Source organism: Colletotrichum jinshuiense, chromosome 5 (genome assembly GCF_051148585.1).
Source record: "Colletotrichum jinshuiense chromosome 5, complete sequence".
Taxonomy (NCBI): Eukaryota; Fungi; Ascomycota; class Sordariomycetes; order Glomerellales; family Glomerellaceae; genus Colletotrichum; species Colletotrichum jinshuiense.
The window spans coordinates 313,984-334,247 of NC_139312.1; the positions used below are offsets into that span (position 1 = coordinate 313,984).

Consider the following 20,264-nt stretch of genomic DNA (forward strand, 5'->3'; position numbering starts at 1 on the left):
TAAGATGCGCTTGATGGACTTACAGTCCGGGCTGAAGCCACAGAAGCCAAACTTGGAGCAGCACGTCCCATCCTTGCAAGGGTTGTTTTTTTCGCAGCCCAGCTTGAAGTCGCAGGTGCTCTGGCATCCGGTGCCGCAGTGCGCCTCAGTAGTTCCGCAAAAGCCGTGCTCGCTACAGCAGACAGTGGCGCAGAGCCTGGTCGCGGAGCATTCGGTCGGAGGCGGCTTCTAATCACAAGTGCTCTGGCAGCCTGAACCACAGTGGGCTGAAGTTGTGCCGCAGAAGCCGTCTTTGCTGCAGCATCCGATCTGGCAGAGCTTGGTCTTGCTGCAGTCCTGGGCAGAGACAGTAAAGGAAAGAAGTTGAAGTATAAAGAAAAGCGAGAAAAGGAGTTTCGGTAGGCCTTTGGTTGTCGCCATGGTTCGTTCCAACCTGGAACAGAGTTGATCTCAACTCTTCTCAGATTGCCTGGACAAAAGAATATGAAGATGCCTCGAAGACGAAGTCTGCCATGAAAGTCTCCAGGGAAGGAGAGGTGGCCATATGTCGACCGAGAACGACGTCTTCGTCTTCGTGCCTTCACGTGAATGCGGCAGTATCCGTGATGATTGCACACTCAATTTTAACATGCCCTGGTCGGACGTTGGTACACTTCCGATCATCCCCGGCATCGTGTGGAGTCCATGGAGGACCCTTGACTTACAACTTTGACCAGCCCTTTTCGATGATCCCCAGCATCGTGTGGAGTTGATGAGGGACCCTTAACTTGCAGCTTTGACCGGCCCATTATCCAGAATCCGAGCTCTACACAGGGGATATAACCTTAGCGCCAACAGGACCGAGAATCATCGTCAGGTTACCTGCGCTATCGTGCTAGCCTACCAAGGCTTTTGCGGGTCAGGGCGTGTTGGATCAGCCTAGACAATGGGTTTGCCTGGTGAACCCTGGTTCCGCAACTGATGCAGTTGCGGTGACTCGAAGTCGGGCGTCAAATGCCCACTCTTTGCTTCTTGGCATGAATAGCTTCACTCACGATGGTGAACCCACTCAGAATCATCACTGTTTGCGATAGCGCGAGTTCCAACGGAGCCTTCCCTCGCCTGAGGGCCTGATTTCCGGCATCAGATTTCCATATACGAGCCCGTCAGTGTGTGGCGGTTCTACCCTGCCGGAAGCCGTCTAGCGATTGCAAGATACTTGAAAAACTCGTTAAAAGACAATTAAACCGCTAGTTCTACCATTAGTCTAGATTACTACGTAGAATAAGTTCAAACATAAGGCTCGTGGTCCCAGTTTTCCATCGGTTTGGAGCGGCAGATCCACCACTTTGAGTGATGAGTCTGCGCTTTAAGCCACATGTCCCTCAGACTGACGCCCTCACAACGTGCAGCATAGAACCAGGCATTCAGGCAGTAGATTGGCACCTTGACACGCCCCTGGTACTCCTCAGGTACAGCAACATCTGCCGAAGCAGGCTCCCAGTCGGCATCGTATGCCCAAACCCAGAACGTCTCGGCAGACGGGCCGCCAGGATACCTCCAAAGGTCCTTAGGGATGCATTCGTCGTCAATCACAATAAAGGTGTCCCGCAAGATGCCAGGGGACGATAGAGACTCTCTGAAGTCTTTAAAATGCCTGCCAATAATCATTATAGAAGACGGTGAGAGAAAAAGAACTCAAAATAGAGGACTTACCGTCGCAGGGCGTCGTCTTCTGGTAAGTCTTCAAATACAAGCCCGGTGGCCCAGGTATCTATCCACAGACGCCTTAGAGTAGACTCTTCCCCATCGCAATGAATAGACCGCAAAAGTGCGTACTGATGAGAACGTTCTCCCTGGACAGGCCATGGGATCCGGCGCGAATTCTCCTGAATCGCATCCCATGCCTCCTCCCAAATGGCACCGTATTTCCGCTCGACCTCCCTGCTTCTATAAAAGACGAAGCCCCAGGGTTGCTGAGCTTCAGCGATCCGGCGAACCCAAGCAGGAGGCACGTGGGAGACCCGCTTCCACATCGCTTTAACGGCATTACCCTCGTCTCTCTCCATTTGGGCAAGCTCCTCCGGTGACGCGCCCTCAAGCTGTTGGATGATCAATTTGGCGTTTCTTCGGGCCACCTTCTCGTCCTCGCTCCGGACAATCTCCCTCGCGAGCTCGGCGGGCGTCTGGAGCTCCTCCTCGCGTAATTGTGCGTCGTATAGGTTATGCAACGTCGCGCCCTCCTTAGGGCAGCGCGCGTCGCAAATGATCAACTTGAAAATATCCAGCACAGGGGGCAGCCCGCCGTCGTTGGGCTCCATGGCGGCCCCAACCAAGTAGGTATAGGAAGGAAAAGCGCCGTTGGTGACGCGTTTGACATATGCGTCCTCGTCAAAGGCGTAAGCGGTCTGGCCCAGCACGACTCTGCGCAACACCGGCTGGCCAAGGACCTCGTCGCGGTTTTCGGACAGCGCGATGGCTACGAGGTCACGTCCTGCGACCAGCCGCTCGCGTCCCGCGGCGGCCTTCTCCCTCCGTTGCTCATAGACCTGTCTTTTGCGCTCCGCCGATATTGGGGGAAACATGATTGCCGGAAGCACGATGGCGCATGGATCAACAATACGGATGTAGGCTGGAAACTGTCGGATTACTCAGCCAGAATACAGGCAGGCAATTAGCAGCAGCCAGCAGCCGGCCGCGGCATCGGAACCCGGAGATCCAACCTCCGGGCTGCCAACAGCGATATCTCCACTACTGCTGCTGCTGCCAACTAACCTACTTTCTCTTCTAGGCATACATACAACTACCAGAATACAGTACCAGTTTGACCTTTTGTTTACATTTGATTACTTCCTGTACGTGTAACCTGTGATTCCAACACTCACCTTGAGGCAATTCCGAAAGAGCTCTTACCAATTAGAGCTCCAGTAAGGGTTTAGTCGTCATACTAACCAAACTTAGACTAGAAAACAATACTAAATCATCTCTGACCGACCCAAATCGGCTTTAAGATACTGATATAAACTAAAAAAGCCCCCGGCCAGCTGAAACCAGTTCTGTCGATCTGATTATAGTTCATTACAAACTCATCAAATACCATAAGAGGGCATTTTAATTTTTCACAATCTTCCCCGAATTACTCTTTACATTTTGTGAGAACCTCCCTAGAATGTTATATGACGAGCCAAGAGCATAGGAGCGTCGTTCCCCTGGGAAAAACTGGTGGTTTCTTCTGCAATAGAACTATAAAGAGCGTGCCGGAATATGTAAGCTCAGGCGTTAGTAATAGGCTTCGCAGAAATGTTCTGCCGCCACGCTCACGCACCACACCGCGCTACACCCTCAATGTGGTCGTTAAGTATTATATCTTTCCTTCCGCATTCCTTTGTTCCAGCTCCGGCTCTTTTTCCCATCCCTCTTGAGTGTCAGCTGCTACCCGAACAAATGCAAGATCTAGTACCAGCGCGGCAACTCCTAGCCCAATAGCAAGATAAAGGGCGTGCCGATATCCGTCGACCAAGTCGGATCCCTCGGTTGCAGTGTACTTCTCGACAGTTCCAGCAAATCCGAGGCCTATGCTCTGTCCATAGGTGATGATAGTGCCGATCAACGACCCTGCGATTCCTTGTTGCTCTCTCTTGACCGAGTTGCTTGCGATGATTTGCGCTGCTGTGAAAATGAAATCAGGACAGAAAGCCATCAAAATTGTCGCCGGAAATAGCTGTGGCCAGTATGATTGTTGCGCAGGCATGGTGGCGACAAGAGTTGTCGAAACGATGACGCAAAGAGCGCCAATGGCCAGAATGTACTGAGCCGGCATGCGTGGGATCAGCCATGCGGAAACAACAGCTGCCACGGCTCCGAGAATTGTTAGTGGAACCAGCGCTGCTGACGACAAAAGAAGCGTCCAGTTCCGAACAGTGAGCAGCCAAATGGTTGAATACCACAGCAGGATACCAAAGGCCATGAATGAGAGAAGCGAAACGGTGATCAGGCTCAAGAAAGATGGCGCAGTCCAGATGTCGAAGGGGAGGATGGGATCCTTGGCAACATTCCGTTCCCAGAAAACAAACGCAACCAGGTGAATCACAGCAATAATAAGCAAAGCATACTCGTACGGTTCATCCCAGCCTACGGATGGAGCTTGGCTGCAAAATATATGAGCGCGGTTCTGCAAAAGGTGAGAGTGTGTGACTTACTTCCAAACAAAGTTGAAGAGAATCAAGCCTCCAACTCCCAAATAGGCACCAACCCAGTCAAAAGTGCCTGCAGAGATATTGGATAGGGGAGGGTCCGCTGGTGTTATCAAGGCGCACAAGCCAAAGACAACGGTACCGAGCATTGCCCTACACAAAAGGATTAGGATAGGAAGTTTAGCCACCGCCACGATGGGTTTACTTACAAAAAGAAAAACAGCCACTTCCAATCTGTCAACTGAGCAAAAATGGCGCCAAAAACACTACCTCCTGCGGCGCCAATAGGAGCCATGGCCCCAAATAGTCCCATTGCGATATTGCGAGTCTTTCCCGGCGGTATATTGATCCCCAGGAGTGCCACGGAATTAGGCACCATAAAAGCGCCGCCCGCACCTGCGAGCCCACGAGCGAAAGATAGGCCGATGATGTTGCGCATAAAGCCACTGATGAGATGCCAGAGTACCCACCAGGCACCGGCGGCTAAGAGAGTTCTCTTGTGACCGAAAATACCGCCTACACGGCCACCGGCAAGGACGAATGCTCCTTGAGTTAATCTGGGGCCGTTAGTCTTTAGTCTGCGAGTGGAGCTATGGCATCATACGGATAGGAGGCCGCGATCCAAGTGGCCACGTCTCGATGTATCCCGAAGTCATCGGCAATAGGAAGAGTGACTGCCATTCCTGCTCCAAACGGAATCATCTGGGAATTAAATCAGCATCGGAAACCATCGGCTTTATCGAGTAGGATGTGCGCAAGCCTTGTCAACTTACTTGAACAAGTTGAATGGATGATATTGCGACAATAAGCCCGGCTTTCCTGGATGAGCTAAGCTCGCCGATATGGCTGTTGAGCCTGTCGACCGGAGTATCTTCCATGACGAATTGATTTTCTGGGCGTGTGTATGGAAAGAAATACGCTTTTAAGCAAGCTGTGTACGCTTTGTCGGGCTCTTAAGGGACGAACGCAAGTGCAAATAACTCTATATACTGCAAAACGCATCTTTCTTCTCGGTATCAAACTGATTGTTGGGTTTTAGCGAAATTATGTAATTCAAGAACTGGAGAGTTGGTCATGGCAACTGACAATTAAGCCTCCGAACAATGAAGCCCGCTGACAAACTCTTGCTTATCCATTTACGGAAATCACGTAAAGTTTCCGACCAGTCCTCCCAACGAGATCCAACCACCAAAACTTTCTTCATTTATTGGAAATTATGTCAACATTCCGGATTAGAACTGTAAAAAAGAATGAAGTCAAATTTAAAAAATAAAAAAAAGATTAAATGGTTCATTTGCCTGGCTATAAAGGGTTGAAACAGACATGATGTATGTGACTCAATCATCATACCCTCACCGTCTTAAGCCAGTACAAGATTTAAACCCCAACTGACTTCTTACTTATTTACCTGCGAGTTAACATTATCAACACAAGTTCCAAGTCGCTAAATGCCTGGTATCACGGCTGTTTTCAAACACGCATTCTCGCCTCTGCGCCTCTGTTTATTAATCAGCTTCCTCGCCTACTCCACTTTAGCCATGTCTGTCTCGCCCTACAACCAAGAGCCCCACTCGGGATACGTCCAAAATGGCGACGTCAGAACTCATTTCTATGTGTCTGGGAAGGGCCCCTTAATGGTGCTACTTCATGGCTTTCCCGACAACGGCAAGACTTTCAGCAGGCAGGCCGCCGAGTTCTCAAAGACGCACACAGTTGTGTGCCCCACCATGCGCGGCTACCCCCCTAGCGATGTCCCTCCTGTCTCGGACGTATATGCCCTCACAGCGGTCGTCGAGGACATCTTGGCAATTTTCGACCACTTCAACGCCACCAAGGCAGTTGTTGGCGGCCACGACTTTGGCGGCGCTGCCATGCAGCTGTTAGCTTTACTCCACCCTGAACGCGTCGAGGGACTCATCATTATAAACTCGCCCATTGTGCCTCGTTTCCACGAGCTCATCCAACTCGACAAGGAACAGCAAGCCCTTTCAGCCTACACAATTCCCTACTTTAACTACAAGCCTGGAGATGATGTAGACTTTGACTACATAATCCGCAACATCAGGGATGAGAAATACCGCCAAGAGATTCGCGACTATTTGACTGAGGGTCCTGTGGATGGCATGTTCGCCATCTACAAATACAACTACGCTGGTCCCCCTTACGGCCAAGTTATCGACACGACCGGAATGCTGTACCAGATTCCTACTCTTATCATTTGGGGCTTGGAGGAAGAGTACTTCTCAATCAAGATGTTGAACAAGATCCCTGAGAACTTCAAGAACAGCACCCGTCTTGTCACGCTCCCGGGCGCGGGTCACTGGTCTTTCCGCGACCAGCCCGAAAGGGTTAACAGCGAAATTCGATCTTGGCTGCATGACGCCGGTGTATCCCGTGTCTGATTCTTCCCGTCTTCTCCCAGACGAAAGAATGTCCTTAAATGGCAAATCATTGGTGTCGAGAGATTCCAATGTGCGCAGATGGCGTTAATTATACAAAGAATCTAAAGAACTACCTAGATTTGCATTATCTAAACTGGCATCTGTTTGTGTTTAGTGTAGTATCAATGGATAAATAGATAAATAAAAGAACCTTTTGGCTGAATGGTGGCTTGTTTATGACACTGGGAAGATTTGCCGTAATGAACTCTCAATTCACATCTAACGGCCGCATAAACCCAACAAATGATGTAAGTTTACGTGAAGTATAAAATCATTGCATAAATCAAGATGTGAGGCGGGTCCTGCTAAAGTCTGTGCTAGGTGATGTGCCAGTGGTCGGTAGTCAGTTGCCGGTGATTAAAACCACATGCGACAAACGAGTCGAGCGTGCACAGGATCAAGTTTGTAATGCGGGGGTTCCATTAATTGTCCGTAATTTCTTCGAGTACTAACACAACGATCGGATTGCCAACGTTTCAATAGCACGTATCGCCTCATCAAATTGTATAACAACAGCGATCGCGCTCCTTACCTCCTCGCAATACCGCAGCTATTCATTTATTTACTGCTTCTTCTTACCCTCACTCTTCATGATGGGCGCATACAAGGTCTCGATAAGCTAGAGTAAGACTTGTTAGCAAATAATGTCATGGCACAGGGGTAGTTAGCCATGGTATGCTTACCCATTCGTCCATTGCCCAGTCACTTTCCAGCCTTGAGGATGTGACATCTAACTTTTCTGCGACGTTGTTAGCAGATGTCGTACTGCGTCGTAATAAGATACGTGTGGGGACACCGCCAGCTTACCTGATGCAACAAAGACCACATTTGCGACCCTCGCGTCCTTGCCAATGTCTTGCAAGAAGTTGGTTGCCGCATTGGCAGAGCCGACTTGACCAATCATGAACTTAACACCTAAGTACGAACTCAAGTTAGAAAGAAACCTCACACAAGCCCCGAAAAAAGCCGAAAATGCGGCGTTGACACTTACTTTCGCGAGGAAGACCAGCGGCTTCAAGCTTATTCCCGCACTCAACAATGGCATCGACGAAGGTTGACCGGGGTTCCGGCTCGGGCATTCCATCAGTGATAACGGAGACGAGAAGTGGCCTCTCGAGTTTATCTGGCAGCTTGCTGTAGACCAGGGGCTCGAGGACTTTGCTCCTCAGGTTGGTGCCGATTGGAGTGTCACCGCCCCATGTCAGTGGCTTGACAACATCGAGCAGATCTTCGAATTTGAGGCTGTCAGAGTTGGGAATCTGCTGGTTAATATAACGCATGTAAACGCCTTCCCCTTCGGGGAGAATGCGGGTGGTGACACGGGCGATTCGGTTGATGAGCTGGTTCTGGGAGTCCCAGCGACCTTCACGCTTCATGGACGTGCTGTCGTCTGTATAGCTAGCGTCAGCAACAAGTACTATGTCAATTCCCGTCCTTTATTATGTTCACTCACCGCAGTAGAGCACCTGCTGATGCATTGTAACTTGAGCAGTCTTGGGCAAGAGGTCTTTGTTACAAATAGGCGTGTTCGGATCGTCGGCCAGGGATGCGGCTTTCTCGGCGAGCTCCTCGATGAACTTGGGATTGTTCTTGAAGAATCTCTCAGCCGGGGTGCCTTGGAACGCTTTCCTAACGTTCGCAACGAACTCGGCTTTGGTTTTCGGCTGGCCATCGGGGTTGACTTCCTGTAATATGGTTATTTCCATGATTTTGGTTGGTGGAGGAAGTCATTTGCGACTTACCTGGTCAGTCTCGTCAACAAACTCTGGGTTTAGCCCAAATACTTTCCGGACGATACCCTTGGCAGTTTTGTTGACCCAAGCTACCACGTAGCCCGTGATGCTGAGGACGTAGTCAACGTAGTCCTTGAACTTGTCCATAATGACAGTCTTCGAGAACCCAACAATCAGATGCTGGAGTAATTGTGCTCAAATGGCCAATGACTACATCAATGTCGTGACAGTAACTTGAGCTTTCCCCACATGGAAATGTCTGTGGTCCTACACCAAGAACGGCTCTGATAACAATGGATCTTGGGCTTTAATAATGATCATTATAGTAGACAATATGCCCCGCGCGGGCCTGTGATTCTTGGCGAAAGCGTAGCGAATAGGCAAAGAAACTCGTATTTGTCCAATAATGGATTGCCACGGCGATCAGCCTTCGCTTTCAGGCGTCCACAGGTTCAAGCTAACGCTCGATTAGTCCAATGCGTCAGCTTCAGCTGCGTCCACGAACGCCATACATGTGAGTTATCAATACCAGGTCATGCACCTCTGGAATCTCGTACAGAACAACGCCTGGAACGGACCGAGCTGCAGAAAGCCTGCAGAGGGCTTGCGGGGTTCCGTTATCAGTCAACAGTGGTGGCTGAATATTGGTTGAACTGTCCAGTATGACCCCCCGATTTCTAGTAATGATGCGCAACCCTGCATCAGCTGAAAGATAGGGGAGTATAATTCACTTCTACCGACCACAACAACACTCCTCGCATCTATTTCCATCGGACCCCAATCTTCACTAGCCAGTTTGTTACCATCAAAGCTTCAACTCCTTAGCAACACAGCAGCTCCAATGGATACCGCAATCAAGGTCTTTACGTCGGAGAAGATTCCAATCGTCCAGTTGGACGACGACAATTATCGAGATTACGAGAAGCTTGTTGTCACTTCGAACCTGCTTTTTCGCTTCACAAGGCCCCCTTGCGTTGTCCAGCCAGAGAATGCTGCCCATGTGCAGTCCATTGTCAAGCAGGTCAAGGCGCAAAAGCTTCGGCTCACGATAAGATGCGGCGGTCACTCTTACGCGGGATTCTCAACCGCACTCGAGAAGAACAACGTCTTGATGGACCTCAGAAAGATGAACAAGGTAAAACTTGACGTTCCAGCCGACACTGTCACCATTGGCGCAGGCTGCCAGTGGGGCGAGGTGTACAGGACTCTTATCAACGGGGATCACAATGGGTTTATCATCAACGGCGGCCGTTGCCCTTACGTGGGTGTTGGCGGTTTCATCTTAGGCTCTGGACTAGGCCCCTTTACGCGCACGTTCGGGATGGGAAGCGATACTCTTCTAGAGGCGACTCTTGTAACCGCGAAAGGAGAGATTGTCGAGGTCAAGAAGACCGACGATAAAAAGTCTGACAAGGGCAGACTTTTCTGGGCACTTCAGGGTGCAGGGCAGGCGAACTTTGGTGTTGTCACCCAGATGAAGCTGAAGATACAGCATCTGAACAGCAGGAACGGCTGGGTGGTTGGTGGAAGATTCCTATGGTACCCAGGAGAAGACAAGATGGACCAACTGCTACCCACGATGAACGACTTCTACAAGGTCGACTGGCCCACTGAGATCACTATCGACAGTACGTGGCTTTGTGACTTGCGAGAGAAGACAGGCGACGGAGTTCGATTCACTGTGTACTATGACGGCAGCAAGGAAGACTACGACAAGATCATCGACAAGTACATCAAGCATCCAGATGTCAACAAGCAGCTCAAGAAGAGAGCTCTGCCAGAGCCTTCCACTCGGTTCCTCTATGAGACGCTCGAGGAGCAATGGTTCGACGAGAGCAAGAAGTTCTTTGCGGAGAACAAGACGTACAGAGTGTTTGCCGCCTTCGCATTCAACCGGGAGCAAATTGACAAAAACGTCGATAAGATCACCAATATTCTTCAAGAGGAGATGAAGGCTTTTCGAGAACTGTACTTGGGAGAAGCCGTCAATCTCGACATTGTCTGGATCCACACCGGGGGCCAAGCATCGAAGCCAAAGCCCACAGACACGGCTTTCTATTGGCGTGAGGCGCTCTATCACACCTACATTGAGGTCCTCTGGAAGGACAAGTGGATGGAGCGCAACATGAGAGGATTCATGAGCAAGCTGAAGAAGAAGCTTCGCCCATTCTCACTGGCTAAGGCTGCCGCATTCCTGAACTTCCCTGATAGAGACTTGGTCCAGGGCGGCTATGAGAGGGCTTACTTCGGAGAGAATCGCCAGGAGTTGCGGCGTATCAAGGAGATCTGGGATAAGGATAATCTTTTCAAGTGGCCCCAGGGAATTCAGCTGCCAAAAGATGCGGTCGATGACGCATCTGGAGACGTGGATTCAGTCGATTCTAGGGATCAGACGGATCAGATTGCGCAAGATTTGTGGGATCGAAGGAATTGGCAGCATAATGTGGTTCGGAACATCGGTGCGGCAGGAAAGAAGCTTGAGGCGATGGGTTTCTGAAGTGTGTCTTTCCAGGAAGCTGTTGGAATACTCGGCCATAATACGGGCAGGCGGTGAAGCAGCGGGAATCGGCGGCAGCGGAGCAGGAGGTTCTACCTCCGGGCCCGGGCCGCCCACGGCGATATCTTCATCGCTGCTCCCGCTGTTGGTCTTTCTACTTTCTCTTGTATATCCCATTTGCAGCTTACGAGTATACCATATTGATATTCGTTGAGCTACCACCCGTACGGGTATCCCTGTGATTCCAATGGATCTACTAGAAAGAAAATCGGATTTCCTACATACTTGGTAGGCTATTGGCAGACGAATAAATATGGTAATCAACCCCCCACCCCGCCAATTCTGGCTGTTAGCTACAGCTCAGCGTCGGAATCGAAGGTATCACTCTGTAAATCCATGGCGCAACGGTCGCGTTGGGTATCGTCGTCCTCCTCTACTGCACCGGCGAGACTGATCACGAGTGCCATGCGGCAATACACTTGCATGATTCGGATGCTCGGGAGGGGTCGAAGGATGGGGTCATCCGTCCTAATGGCGAACAAGTGGCCATCCTGTATGAGCTCGCGAGTCTGCGCATTGCAAATTTCAAATCCGAGCAACTCCCCAGACGACACTCGCAGCGCCTCAAGAAACTCCTTGGGGTCTTGGTTGAGTTCCAAGCCTCCTGTTTCAAATCTGCTTTTCCGTCCTTTCTTCGGACGGAGACTCGACTCTCGCAAGTACCGGAAACGAACGAACAGCTGGTAGTCGTTGGAGCCCTCCTCGATCGGCTCTAGAGCCACCTTGAACTGATCCATCCAAAAATGGACCTGGCAGCTGAGGGAAATCAGATTTTGCGGCACGTCAATATGATCCAGGCCCATTTGTTCCATGAATTCTTCGATTATGTCGTCACCCCAAATGTTTGCCAGAGCAATCGACTGCCGCGCACAATGACTTGCGTTGAGGATAGAGGCGTGTGGGTAGATGTGAGCAACTTGAGGATCTTGCGATTTAAGCAACACACAACGACCCTTATCACGCTGGAGAGCCTAGTTGAAGTCAGCTGGAACTCAGAAGACATTGGTGGATTCAATCGTAAACTCACAGCCTGCTTCGGAGGCTCCTCTCTCGCAGGTATGCCCTTGCTATTGCCAGTCTCCTTCGCTCTCCCTGCACATCATCCTGTGAGCAACCAAAGTCATGGATAATAGCAAATTGACATACAATACTTGACGAGTTGAGGTAAAGCGATATGCAATTCGAATAGCATGTGGTTGAAACTCAATGGCTCGTCGTTGTCGATGGTCTCTTTCCACTCCCTCATGATTTCCACGGGGGCCACCCAGATCGCAGCCCAGACGAACCGGCTGATTAGCGTATTAGCAATACGATTAGCTCGCCGTCCCTTTGTCTGGACGAAGGAAGTGTTCGCAATGAAGGTGAGGATGGACAGTTTCTCCTCGTAGTCCTGGAGATAGACATCCGTTGGCGCCGGGGTTTGGCCTAGAGGAATCATTTGATTCTGGTACATGAGGTCCAGGGCGGCCTCGTTGTCTTCGCACTCTGTCAGCGTCTTAAGGAACTGTTTCACGTTCCGCAGCATCCGAACGCTCATGTTTGGCGTCCGCAGCAGCTTTTCGGGAGCCTCCTTCAGTTGCTCTTCGAACCTCTTGAGGAGGCCCTGGACTTCTTTGGTGTTCGCCATGGCCTCCAGGTTGGAGTCTCCCTCGGGATCGGCCATGTTGGTGTCCGGGTTGACGGTCGTAGAGGAGGAGTCCGGGTTGGCGGCCATGTTGGAGTTCGTGTTGGTAAACTACACCAGAGTTACTCGGTGAACTATATAAGAGACGCAAGGGTGGCCTTGATAAAAGTACAGGCTCAGGCGTCGGAGATGGATGGGGAAGGTGTGATGAAAACTTACTCAGACGTGGTTGATTTGGCTCGAAGTTTGGGAAGGTGTAATCGCGGGGCGCGCGTACCTGGGCGAGCAAAAGCTTAGCGAGGGGTCCCAAGTGGGCGTGGAGTACCTACTGAGTGCTCTTCACGCGTCAAGAAACTGTTGACCGAAGAAGAAGGGTGTAGCAGAGTAAGGCGGTAGATTGAGAGGAGAAGGGGCCCTCGCCTGAGTCTGTCGAGGATGCAAAACTTCCTGTGTTGCGAAGGAATCGTCGCTGCAAGTAGAAGGATAGCGCAAGGGAAGAAGATCTTGACAGAGAAAAAAAAACGAAATGGCGTGTGACGCGACTGCTGTGAAAATTCCAAGGCCGTTGACCAAAAGGGTAGCACCTCTTTTTAGAAACCCCTTTGATGAGTGAGCTTTCTTTTACTGGCAAGAAGATTCCACGGAAACCAGCACTCAAAGGCAGGAAGGAACCCAATTCGGTGTGCCCAGTTTTACTAACACAGTACTGGCACTATGCCCCGACCTCGTGGCCAACAACCTAGTGCAGAGGCTGCGCTGACGTTCATGGTACCATGGAAACTGTTATCCTCTCTGCAAGATACACTTTTTTGAATTGTCGGCGCAGTTATCACAGAATCTCAGCGAGGCAGGTGTATGGAGCAATGCCATAGGCCACATGGGCATTTTGAACAAGTTAGGTAGCTTTAAACATGCTCTCAGATTTATATTCCGCCTACGCTCTTGGGCTAAACTGGAGGAGATGGAGATTGAGGTCAAAGTTGACAGGGGGCATCGCTGGGTAACAAAAAGGCAACATTGTGTAAATAATAAGATCGATTCAAATGATCACTACAAAACGTAGGCAAAGTCAATATGGACAACTGTTCTCCTATGAGCTTCCATCTATTGTATAAACAAAGTTACAAGGACTGAAATGACTTCTCAATCACTTTCCTTGTCTCCTTGTCTACATCCCAGCCATAGAGAATATCGTCCACTCTATGATCATTTCCATGTGTATTGTTACCTAAACAGATTAGTAACGCTGTCTTAATAGATGAAATGAGAGGCTTTTGAACTTACGTAGCCAAGTGAATCTCGGCATCATCCAAATGCAAAACAATATGAACCTTTGAACCCAGCTGTTTCTTTGCACACCCTTCGATTGGCTTTGAGCATTGAGTAACTTGATTTTGGACACGCGTGGCAGTCGACATTCGTAGAGACCCTTCACAGCCACATCAACGGCAACATCCTCGGAAATGCCGTCTTCCTGGAGCGCACGCCCGAGGACCATCCCGAGCGCTTCCGAATCTTCAAAGGCCTGGCTCGTGCCTTGGCCAATGTCGGGAGTCATGGCGTGGGCCGCATCCCCAACAAGCACGACTCCGCCATCGCCCCATGTAGGTAGTTCGGGAACTGTCCAGATGGGGTAGATGAAAGGTGCCGAGGCCTTCGACATCACTTTCCGGACGTTTTCTTCTTCCCAGTCCCCGTACATATCCTGGAGCACTGCAGATACGAACTCTCGAGGTACCTCCTTCCGGCTGGGCGGCTCTTTGGTCTCGTACAGAGACCACCATGTAATTGAATCGTCCTCCGTGGGGCGGTAAGCACTGTAACCCATGGATGCACAATCGCCCTTAACAATGACAACCGATTTGGTACTCGTAACTTCTTTCGGGACGCGCATGGGCATGAAGCCCCAGATTCCACATCGCTTCCTGGATGAAGGAAATGTTAGCAATGTTTCATATGATGATACGCTTTGTGTGGTGAGGAGAAGTCTCCATCATCAAGCAATTTGGCGTTCGCGAGACCTGCCCAAAGTTCAACTTACGAAAACACTGCTGAATAATCCAAGCTGTGATCACTGAAGAACTGTTTTCGCACGGTACTGTGTACGCCATCTGCTCCAATAACCAGATCAAAGTCCGCCGATCCGCCATCTACGAATGAGATCACTGGCGTTGAGTTGCCTAACTGGCCCCTCTTCGTAACCTTTGCGACTTTTCTGATCACAACATGGTCATCAGGTATCGCCTCCCTCAAGGTGCGCCACGCCGCCTGCCTGGCCATAATTACGGTCACGTCGTCTTCTCGCTGGGACCTCCGCTCGACGCTAAGGTCCTGGCCAGTCGAACTCCTCAGCCTGACCGTCTCATATCCGTACCCGCGTTTTAGGATGGCTGCATGAACGGCAGGGTCGAGATTGTGCAGGACGCGCATTCCATTCGCGGAGATTCCGATACACCCACCCTGTGGTGCAGCTACCCGGGCGGTGTCGAGGTTCTCGGATGGTAAATCTTGGTCGGGCGGCGGTATAAGTGATTCGTAAATGGTGACGTTGTGGTTGCCGGGAAGGAATTTGCGTAGTGCCAGATAAGTTGACATGCCCGCGAGGCCACATCCTACAATGGCGATCTTCATGGCGACCGTGGGAGCTTATTCTTTGAAGGGCGAATATTCACATGAATACTAAGCTAAGCCTCAAAATTAGTATGCGAAACTGCTTGATAGAAACTCCAATAAGTACTAAATTCTATAAAGTCGGCTTCTAAGACAGCCCGCCTAGCATCGGGTTCGGAGTTCTTGAGATATGCGAGACTGAGCTGCAAAGGACGTCGGAGGCCGAGGGGAGCGATCATTCCGAAAGTTTCGGCACCGGAGGGATGCCAGTATGTACTGAAAAAAGATTCGGTAGCCGAGGGGAGCGATCATTTGGGCAGTTTCCGGAGGGATGCCAGTGTTTATTGACAAAAAACCCCTTTCTGTGGCTGAAGGTGGCTGCGATCAAATTGCATAGATACTTTATGGCTTTTACGACGTCATGAAGCTTCGAAGGTTTTGGTGCCATCTACCCAATACATAATAAGAGACGGCTTGCTGAACCACTGGAAAGCCATGATGCGGAGAATGCACACAGTCTATAAGAGCCTATCATTTAACTACGCCAACCGATTTACTTCCTGTTACTGTCTGCCCGGATGAAAAGCCCGGGCAGAATGCGCAGAGGCATTAGGACTTGATATGACATCTTGTTACAACTCTCGCACCGGACGTTCGAAAGTCGTCTTCAATGTGATCACTATAAAGATCTTATAAGCATCGCAGGAGTCGCAGTGGCCGATTATCCCAATCAAAAGCTCTAAGAAAGACACTGGAAGGTTGGCATACGGTTTGCTGTTACTGTTGGATCACTCAGTCAGAATACGGGCAAGTGGTCAGGCCGCGGGAAGTGGCAGCAGTCGGGCCCGGAGATTATACCCCCGGGCTGCTAGCGGCTATATCTTCAACTGCTGCTTTCGCTGCTGGCCTTTCTACTTTCTATTATACACCCCAATTTACAGCTTACGAATAACCGTATTGATATCTTTTGAGCTACTACCTGTACAGGTTTCCGGTGATACAAACAGAGGCCCCTCGGTTCGACCGGTCGCCGATGTGGGCAGCCTGGCGGTTTCGGGTGTCCGGTTCGCGGGCTTAAACGCAGGTACCTAAACAACCAAGCGTGCTGCCACTTGTCCTGGTTCGTTTGACCGCCGGCAGAATGATTAGTGAAGTACATGAAAAACAGTCGTTCCTTTATTCGGGCCTATGTACAGGTTCTTCGCGCAGCACTAAATCAAAAATAAAACGGCTGTTCGGGTACTCAGGGAGAGCCATCGCAGATCTGACAACATCTTGGCGACTTCTTCCGTTGCGGGAGTTTAGAGGGTTCCAGCCGAATTTCTCTGTCTTAAAAATGCAACCCAAACTATTCTTATCAAGCCGTTCGTAGAATTTGCCCTGGCCTATGTACCTGACGTGGCTTCCAGGAATAAACTGCCGCACTTCTCCGGTTTCCGCCACCCTGATTTCTATGTACTGGTCGGTGAATAGGATCAGGTACCCCGAAAGTAGAGTTGCTTTTGTGACATTCTGCACGTTTCCGAGAAAGTATAGAATTTTCGGACGGCTGGGTTGGCAATCTATTTTGTTGATGTAAACGGCACGACGCTCGTAAACCACCAAGAACTCGGTCTCGTTCAAGTCGAGGATAGCCACGGCAAACTGGTCGCTGATGGTGCCCGCCATGCGTCGTGCTCCAGAGCTTGGATGGCCTGGAACTGAAAGCGGTGGCCACCATGGGCATGTCGGGAATCGAAACCCCAAAGGCAAGGTCAGGTAGATATAAGCCTGAATAATTGTGAATGAAAGCAAAAGTTTCAGAGGCTTTAGTGCGAATTCAATCGGAAATCTCGCCCAAGGGTCGGGTTCGAAAGGCGTAAATCGTACATCTTTAACGCGGCAGGCCTCCCGTGGCAGCAATATGCTTCCAAAATGTGGCGGCTTCATCAGCCGAGACTCAAATGACCCACCCAAAAGGATCAAAACGGTGTCGAATCTGAAGAGTCTCAGGTACAAGCCCGCCAGCGCCGTCGGGATCCCGCCGACGAGTCCGTATTTCTATGCACAAGCGACAGGGTCAGGCCTCAAACTATTGCTGGTGTACGAAAGAATGAGCTTACTGCGTATCTGTTGGTTTGGGAAAACACAAACTGCCAGAACAAATTTCCATAGACAAGTTGAATGTCGTGTAGTGTTTTTGCCACAGCCCAGGAAATCAAACGGACGATCCCAGTATGCGTCTTTGGGAGTCTGCGAGCGTCGCGGTCGAAGTTTAGTGTCTGATTTCCTGTCTCTTCGATGCTTGTACGCATCCGCAGGAACTTGTCTCTTTCCTCCGATGGCGGCAAATAGGCGTCGTTGTTGTATATAACGAGTCTGAGATAGAACGGGCCGTCGTTTGTGTGCAGCCTTTTGCATTTGGCGAACATATTTAGCCATGTATTCTTCATCTGTCGAGAACCTGCCCGAATTGTGAAACTACTTTTGTGGCCCAATTGTTGGATATTGATACAACCTTGGCCTCCATCGAGAAATTGTGCTCCATGGGCATTGTAAGTCTCAACGTGATCAGCAAGGAGAAGTTTCGAAGGAACAGCCTGTCAAATGTCAGATATCCGCAAGTGGCTTTTCACCAATCACTTACCATCCATTTGTGTCTCAATTTGTAACTTTCTGTTGTGCCCGGTGAGGGATAGGTTAAAAGAAAGAAGTTGTCGAGGAGAATGGCGTGGTAGTTGTGCCCCTCCTCGGTCTTCGCACCAACGTATTCAACAGGCCCCTCATGTATCAATCTCCTCCTGGGGTTATTCAGTTCTATAGATTCCCTTATGTCATCAAATTCTGGTCGAATGGCAATGCTTTCCCTTAGAACAGACATCCTCTCGGAAAATGGGTCCTCAAACCCGCCATCAGAACTACCAGGATGGTTGTCTTCGGCTTTGTTAAGGTAGACGAATTCATCAAACAAGTCTTGAGTAGACCAGATGAGCCGTTCCTCAATTTGCCAATACGGTGTCAGCATGGAGAGGTCCATCAGTTGACGTAACGTAAGCCGGATCCGAGGCAGTGCACATTGCCATCGGCGAAGCTCATAGGATGATATTCTGCCACCTCTGGACGAGATTTGTTCTATCAAGATTCGGAAATTTTTCGCAATCATGGCCGCAACTTCCAAATTTTGTCTCCAGGGGTCGGCTATGAGCCTGCTTATCCCGGGCAGAGGGTCTTGGCTGGCTGCACCGCCGCAACCGATACTCTCAACCGCCAATGCCAGAGGCAGCAGCTCTTTTTGGACGTACGAAATGAACACTCCGTCTTTCAGTAGGTAGTTCGGAGGAATTAACGGTTGCCTGGCGTACCTGTAGTCAGTTCGGTTCGTTGTTGACTTTTGAGAAAGTCCGGAGGACAACCCTTTAACAGGTGTCATCATCTCACCGGGCGAAGCGAGCAGCATGGACGAGCTAACCGAATGCTCATCACCTGATGTTTCAAGCATTTCTGCCTTAATCTCCTCATCACGAGCCGTACATGGAAGAGACATTACAGTAAACTCGTATATGTGCTGCAACGTGTGATCGTCAAGACCGAAACTATGCCCATTCAAAAATGGCTGATGGCAGATGGGACATGCCGATGGCTCGATAACCTTTGTTTGACTCGTCTCAGACAAGAAGAGGATGTCGTCTCTCAATGGCGAGTCGACGTGTACCATCGACATGTGATCGTTAAACTCCGGAGCGCTCCGAAAGAAACACGGTCTTGAGTTGTCTGCGCACTCATCACAGATCCATTTCATGGCGCCGTGCTGTTGTCTAACATGATCCGTCAAATCAGCCTCGCTGATGAAAACGATTCCATTCCAGGCACACCTCTCGACGGGGCAGGTGTATGGAGCAATGTCATAGGCCACATGGGCGCTTAGAATACATTAGCTTTAAGCCTACTTCTCAGTTTCACATCCCGCCGGAACCCTACCTCCATTTAGATTCATGCTCAAAAATAATGGCAGGCAGTAGATCTGCACAATAAGGGCAAAGCAACGCTGATTCGCTGGTAGGTTTTGGACAGGGCGGGCAGCATGAATAGCTCTTGATCCGAGCTGCTTCTGTCGCGGTATGGCTCGTCTTCTGAAGTTCTGTTGCACGAAGGATGTTATGATCAATCTCCTTTGGGTGTTTCTGTTGTCTATTCGGCGTGTTCAGAGGCCCAATAGCAGGCAAAGATACAGGTATCGATGAGTCCTCGGGTGAATTTTCCATGATGATAAGGGGGGCCTCTTCAATATAAGACTGGAACCCCTCGGTTTTTGGGACTTGCAAAGATGGCATGTTTCGAGTTGCGTGATGAATGAGGCTTCGGCGACGGATATTGGCATCAACTAGGCGTCTTTGGACGGTTGTCAAACTGTTGAAACCACTGCTCAACGATTGCATCTTATCCGCCAATAGATGCGGCACGTTGACCAGTGACGCTGTGCTCTGAAGGTGTGAAACGTGGATCGAGGCTGTGAGATACACCTTCAGGGCGTCGAACTTGGTTAAATCGGATGCCATGCCCGCTTGGCCAAATCGGCAATTAGGACCTGACTTCTCGACCTTTGTCGACAGACTTGCGACATGCAGTTTACCAAAAATTCTGCCTAGGTGTTCTTTCTGCTTGGCGGTAGCTCTTGTTCCATTTCCCCCTGCTATCCATAAGAGTTAGAGTAGACCTATCACCAACTTGTCTTGGGAGAAAACTAACCAGCGCACAGTAGCTTCCTGAGAGTTTGGCATAATTCATCTAGGAGCTTGATGGTGTCGGCAGCACTCCGATCGCCTCTTAAACCTGGGTCGAAAGAATTTGGACTGGTAATCTGGCTTGTCGAGATCCAAATATTGAATTCGGCCTGACGTTTCTCAACCCAGCCCTGTGAGTTAATGGCGGCGTCTTGGGAAATCTTGTAAAATAATTCTTGACAAACTCTTGCTCTAATGAGTATGTCGTCCCATGATGATAGTAGGCCTCCCATTCTGGCGTTGCAGTCTCAGAGGGGTGGTAGGCGCAAGTGCTGGAAAACCCGCACAAACAAGGACAAATTTCCATACAGACTGATATGCAGCCACAAGTTAGCAGCCTTTCATCCTCTCCAATTAATCCTGCATG

The 20,264-nt window shown here is 50.1% G+C and overlaps 8 protein-coding genes across 8 annotated transcripts; 2 read left to right on the plus strand and 6 right to left on the minus strand.

Annotated features, from left to right (window-relative positions):
- Positions 1 to 1,269: 1,269 nt before the first annotated feature.
- EsH8_V_000078 (uncharacterized protein) lies at positions 1,270 to 2,564 on the minus strand (the record flags this gene model as incomplete). Its single annotated transcript, XM_083272594.1, has 3 exons — positions 1,270 to 1,636; positions 1,696 to 1,767; positions 1,819 to 2,564. 3 exons carry the CDS (start codon positions 2,562 to 2,564, stop codon positions 1,270 to 1,272), a joined length of 1,185 nt encoding a protein of 394 aa, XP_083125309.1.
- A 776-nt stretch (positions 2,565 to 3,340) lies between these two features.
- On the minus strand, positions 3,341 to 5,050 carry EsH8_V_000079 (major facilitator superfamily domain-containing protein; the record flags this gene model as incomplete). Its single annotated transcript, XM_083272595.1, has 5 exons — positions 3,341 to 4,127; positions 4,179 to 4,325; positions 4,382 to 4,729; positions 4,777 to 4,874; positions 4,946 to 5,050. 5 exons carry the CDS (start codon positions 5,048 to 5,050, stop codon positions 3,341 to 3,343), a joined length of 1,485 nt encoding a protein of 494 aa, XP_083125310.1.
- A 570-nt stretch (positions 5,051 to 5,620) lies between these two features.
- EsH8_V_000080 (alpha/beta fold hydrolase) lies at positions 5,621 to 6,574 on the plus strand (the record flags this gene model as incomplete). The annotated part of the gene is made up of 1 exon (XM_083272596.1): positions 5,621 to 6,574. One exon carries the CDS (start codon positions 5,621 to 5,623, stop codon positions 6,572 to 6,574), a length of 954 nt encoding a protein of 317 aa, XP_083125311.1.
- A 601-nt stretch (positions 6,575 to 7,175) lies between these two features.
- On the minus strand, positions 7,176 to 8,493 carry EsH8_V_000081 (uncharacterized protein; the record flags this gene model as incomplete). The annotated part of the gene is made up of 6 exons (XM_083272597.1): positions 7,176 to 7,232; positions 7,297 to 7,352; positions 7,421 to 7,528; positions 7,605 to 8,003; positions 8,067 to 8,298; positions 8,356 to 8,493. The coding sequence occupies 6 exons, from the start codon at positions 8,491 to 8,493 to the stop codon at positions 7,176 to 7,178; spliced, it is 990 nt and encodes a 329-aa protein (XP_083125312.1).
- A 694-nt stretch (positions 8,494 to 9,187) lies between these two features.
- EsH8_V_000082 (FAD-dependent oxidoreductase) lies at positions 9,188 to 10,843 on the plus strand (the record flags this gene model as incomplete). The annotated part of the gene is made up of 1 exon (XM_083272598.1): positions 9,188 to 10,843. One exon carries the CDS (start codon positions 9,188 to 9,190, stop codon positions 10,841 to 10,843), a length of 1,656 nt encoding a protein of 551 aa, XP_083125313.1.
- Positions 10,844 to 11,196: 353 nt separating this feature from the next.
- EsH8_V_000083 (HNH endonuclease signature motif containing protein) lies at positions 11,197 to 12,617 on the minus strand (the record flags this gene model as incomplete). Its single annotated transcript, XM_083272599.1, has 3 exons — positions 11,197 to 11,874; positions 11,931 to 11,995; positions 12,050 to 12,617. 3 exons carry the CDS (start codon positions 12,615 to 12,617, stop codon positions 11,197 to 11,199), a joined length of 1,311 nt encoding a protein of 436 aa, XP_083125314.1.
- A 960-nt stretch (positions 12,618 to 13,577) lies between these two features.
- EsH8_V_000084 (FAD-dependent oxidoreductase) lies at positions 13,578 to 15,158 on the minus strand (the record flags this gene model as incomplete). The annotated part of the gene is made up of 3 exons (XM_083272600.1): positions 13,578 to 13,609; positions 13,887 to 14,452; positions 14,569 to 15,158. 3 exons carry the CDS (start codon positions 15,156 to 15,158, stop codon positions 13,578 to 13,580), a joined length of 1,188 nt encoding a protein of 395 aa, XP_083125315.1.
- Positions 15,159 to 16,313: 1,155 nt separating this feature from the next.
- Positions 16,314 to 20,130, minus strand: EsH8_V_000085 (uncharacterized protein; the record flags this gene model as incomplete). The annotated part of the gene is made up of 5 exons (XM_083272601.1): positions 16,314 to 17,177; positions 17,240 to 17,716; positions 17,764 to 19,036; positions 19,095 to 19,806; positions 19,863 to 20,130. The coding sequence occupies 5 exons, from the start codon at positions 20,128 to 20,130 to the stop codon at positions 16,314 to 16,316; spliced, it is 3,594 nt and encodes a 1,197-aa protein (XP_083125316.1).
- Between the last annotated feature and the right edge of the window lie 134 nt (positions 20,131 to 20,264).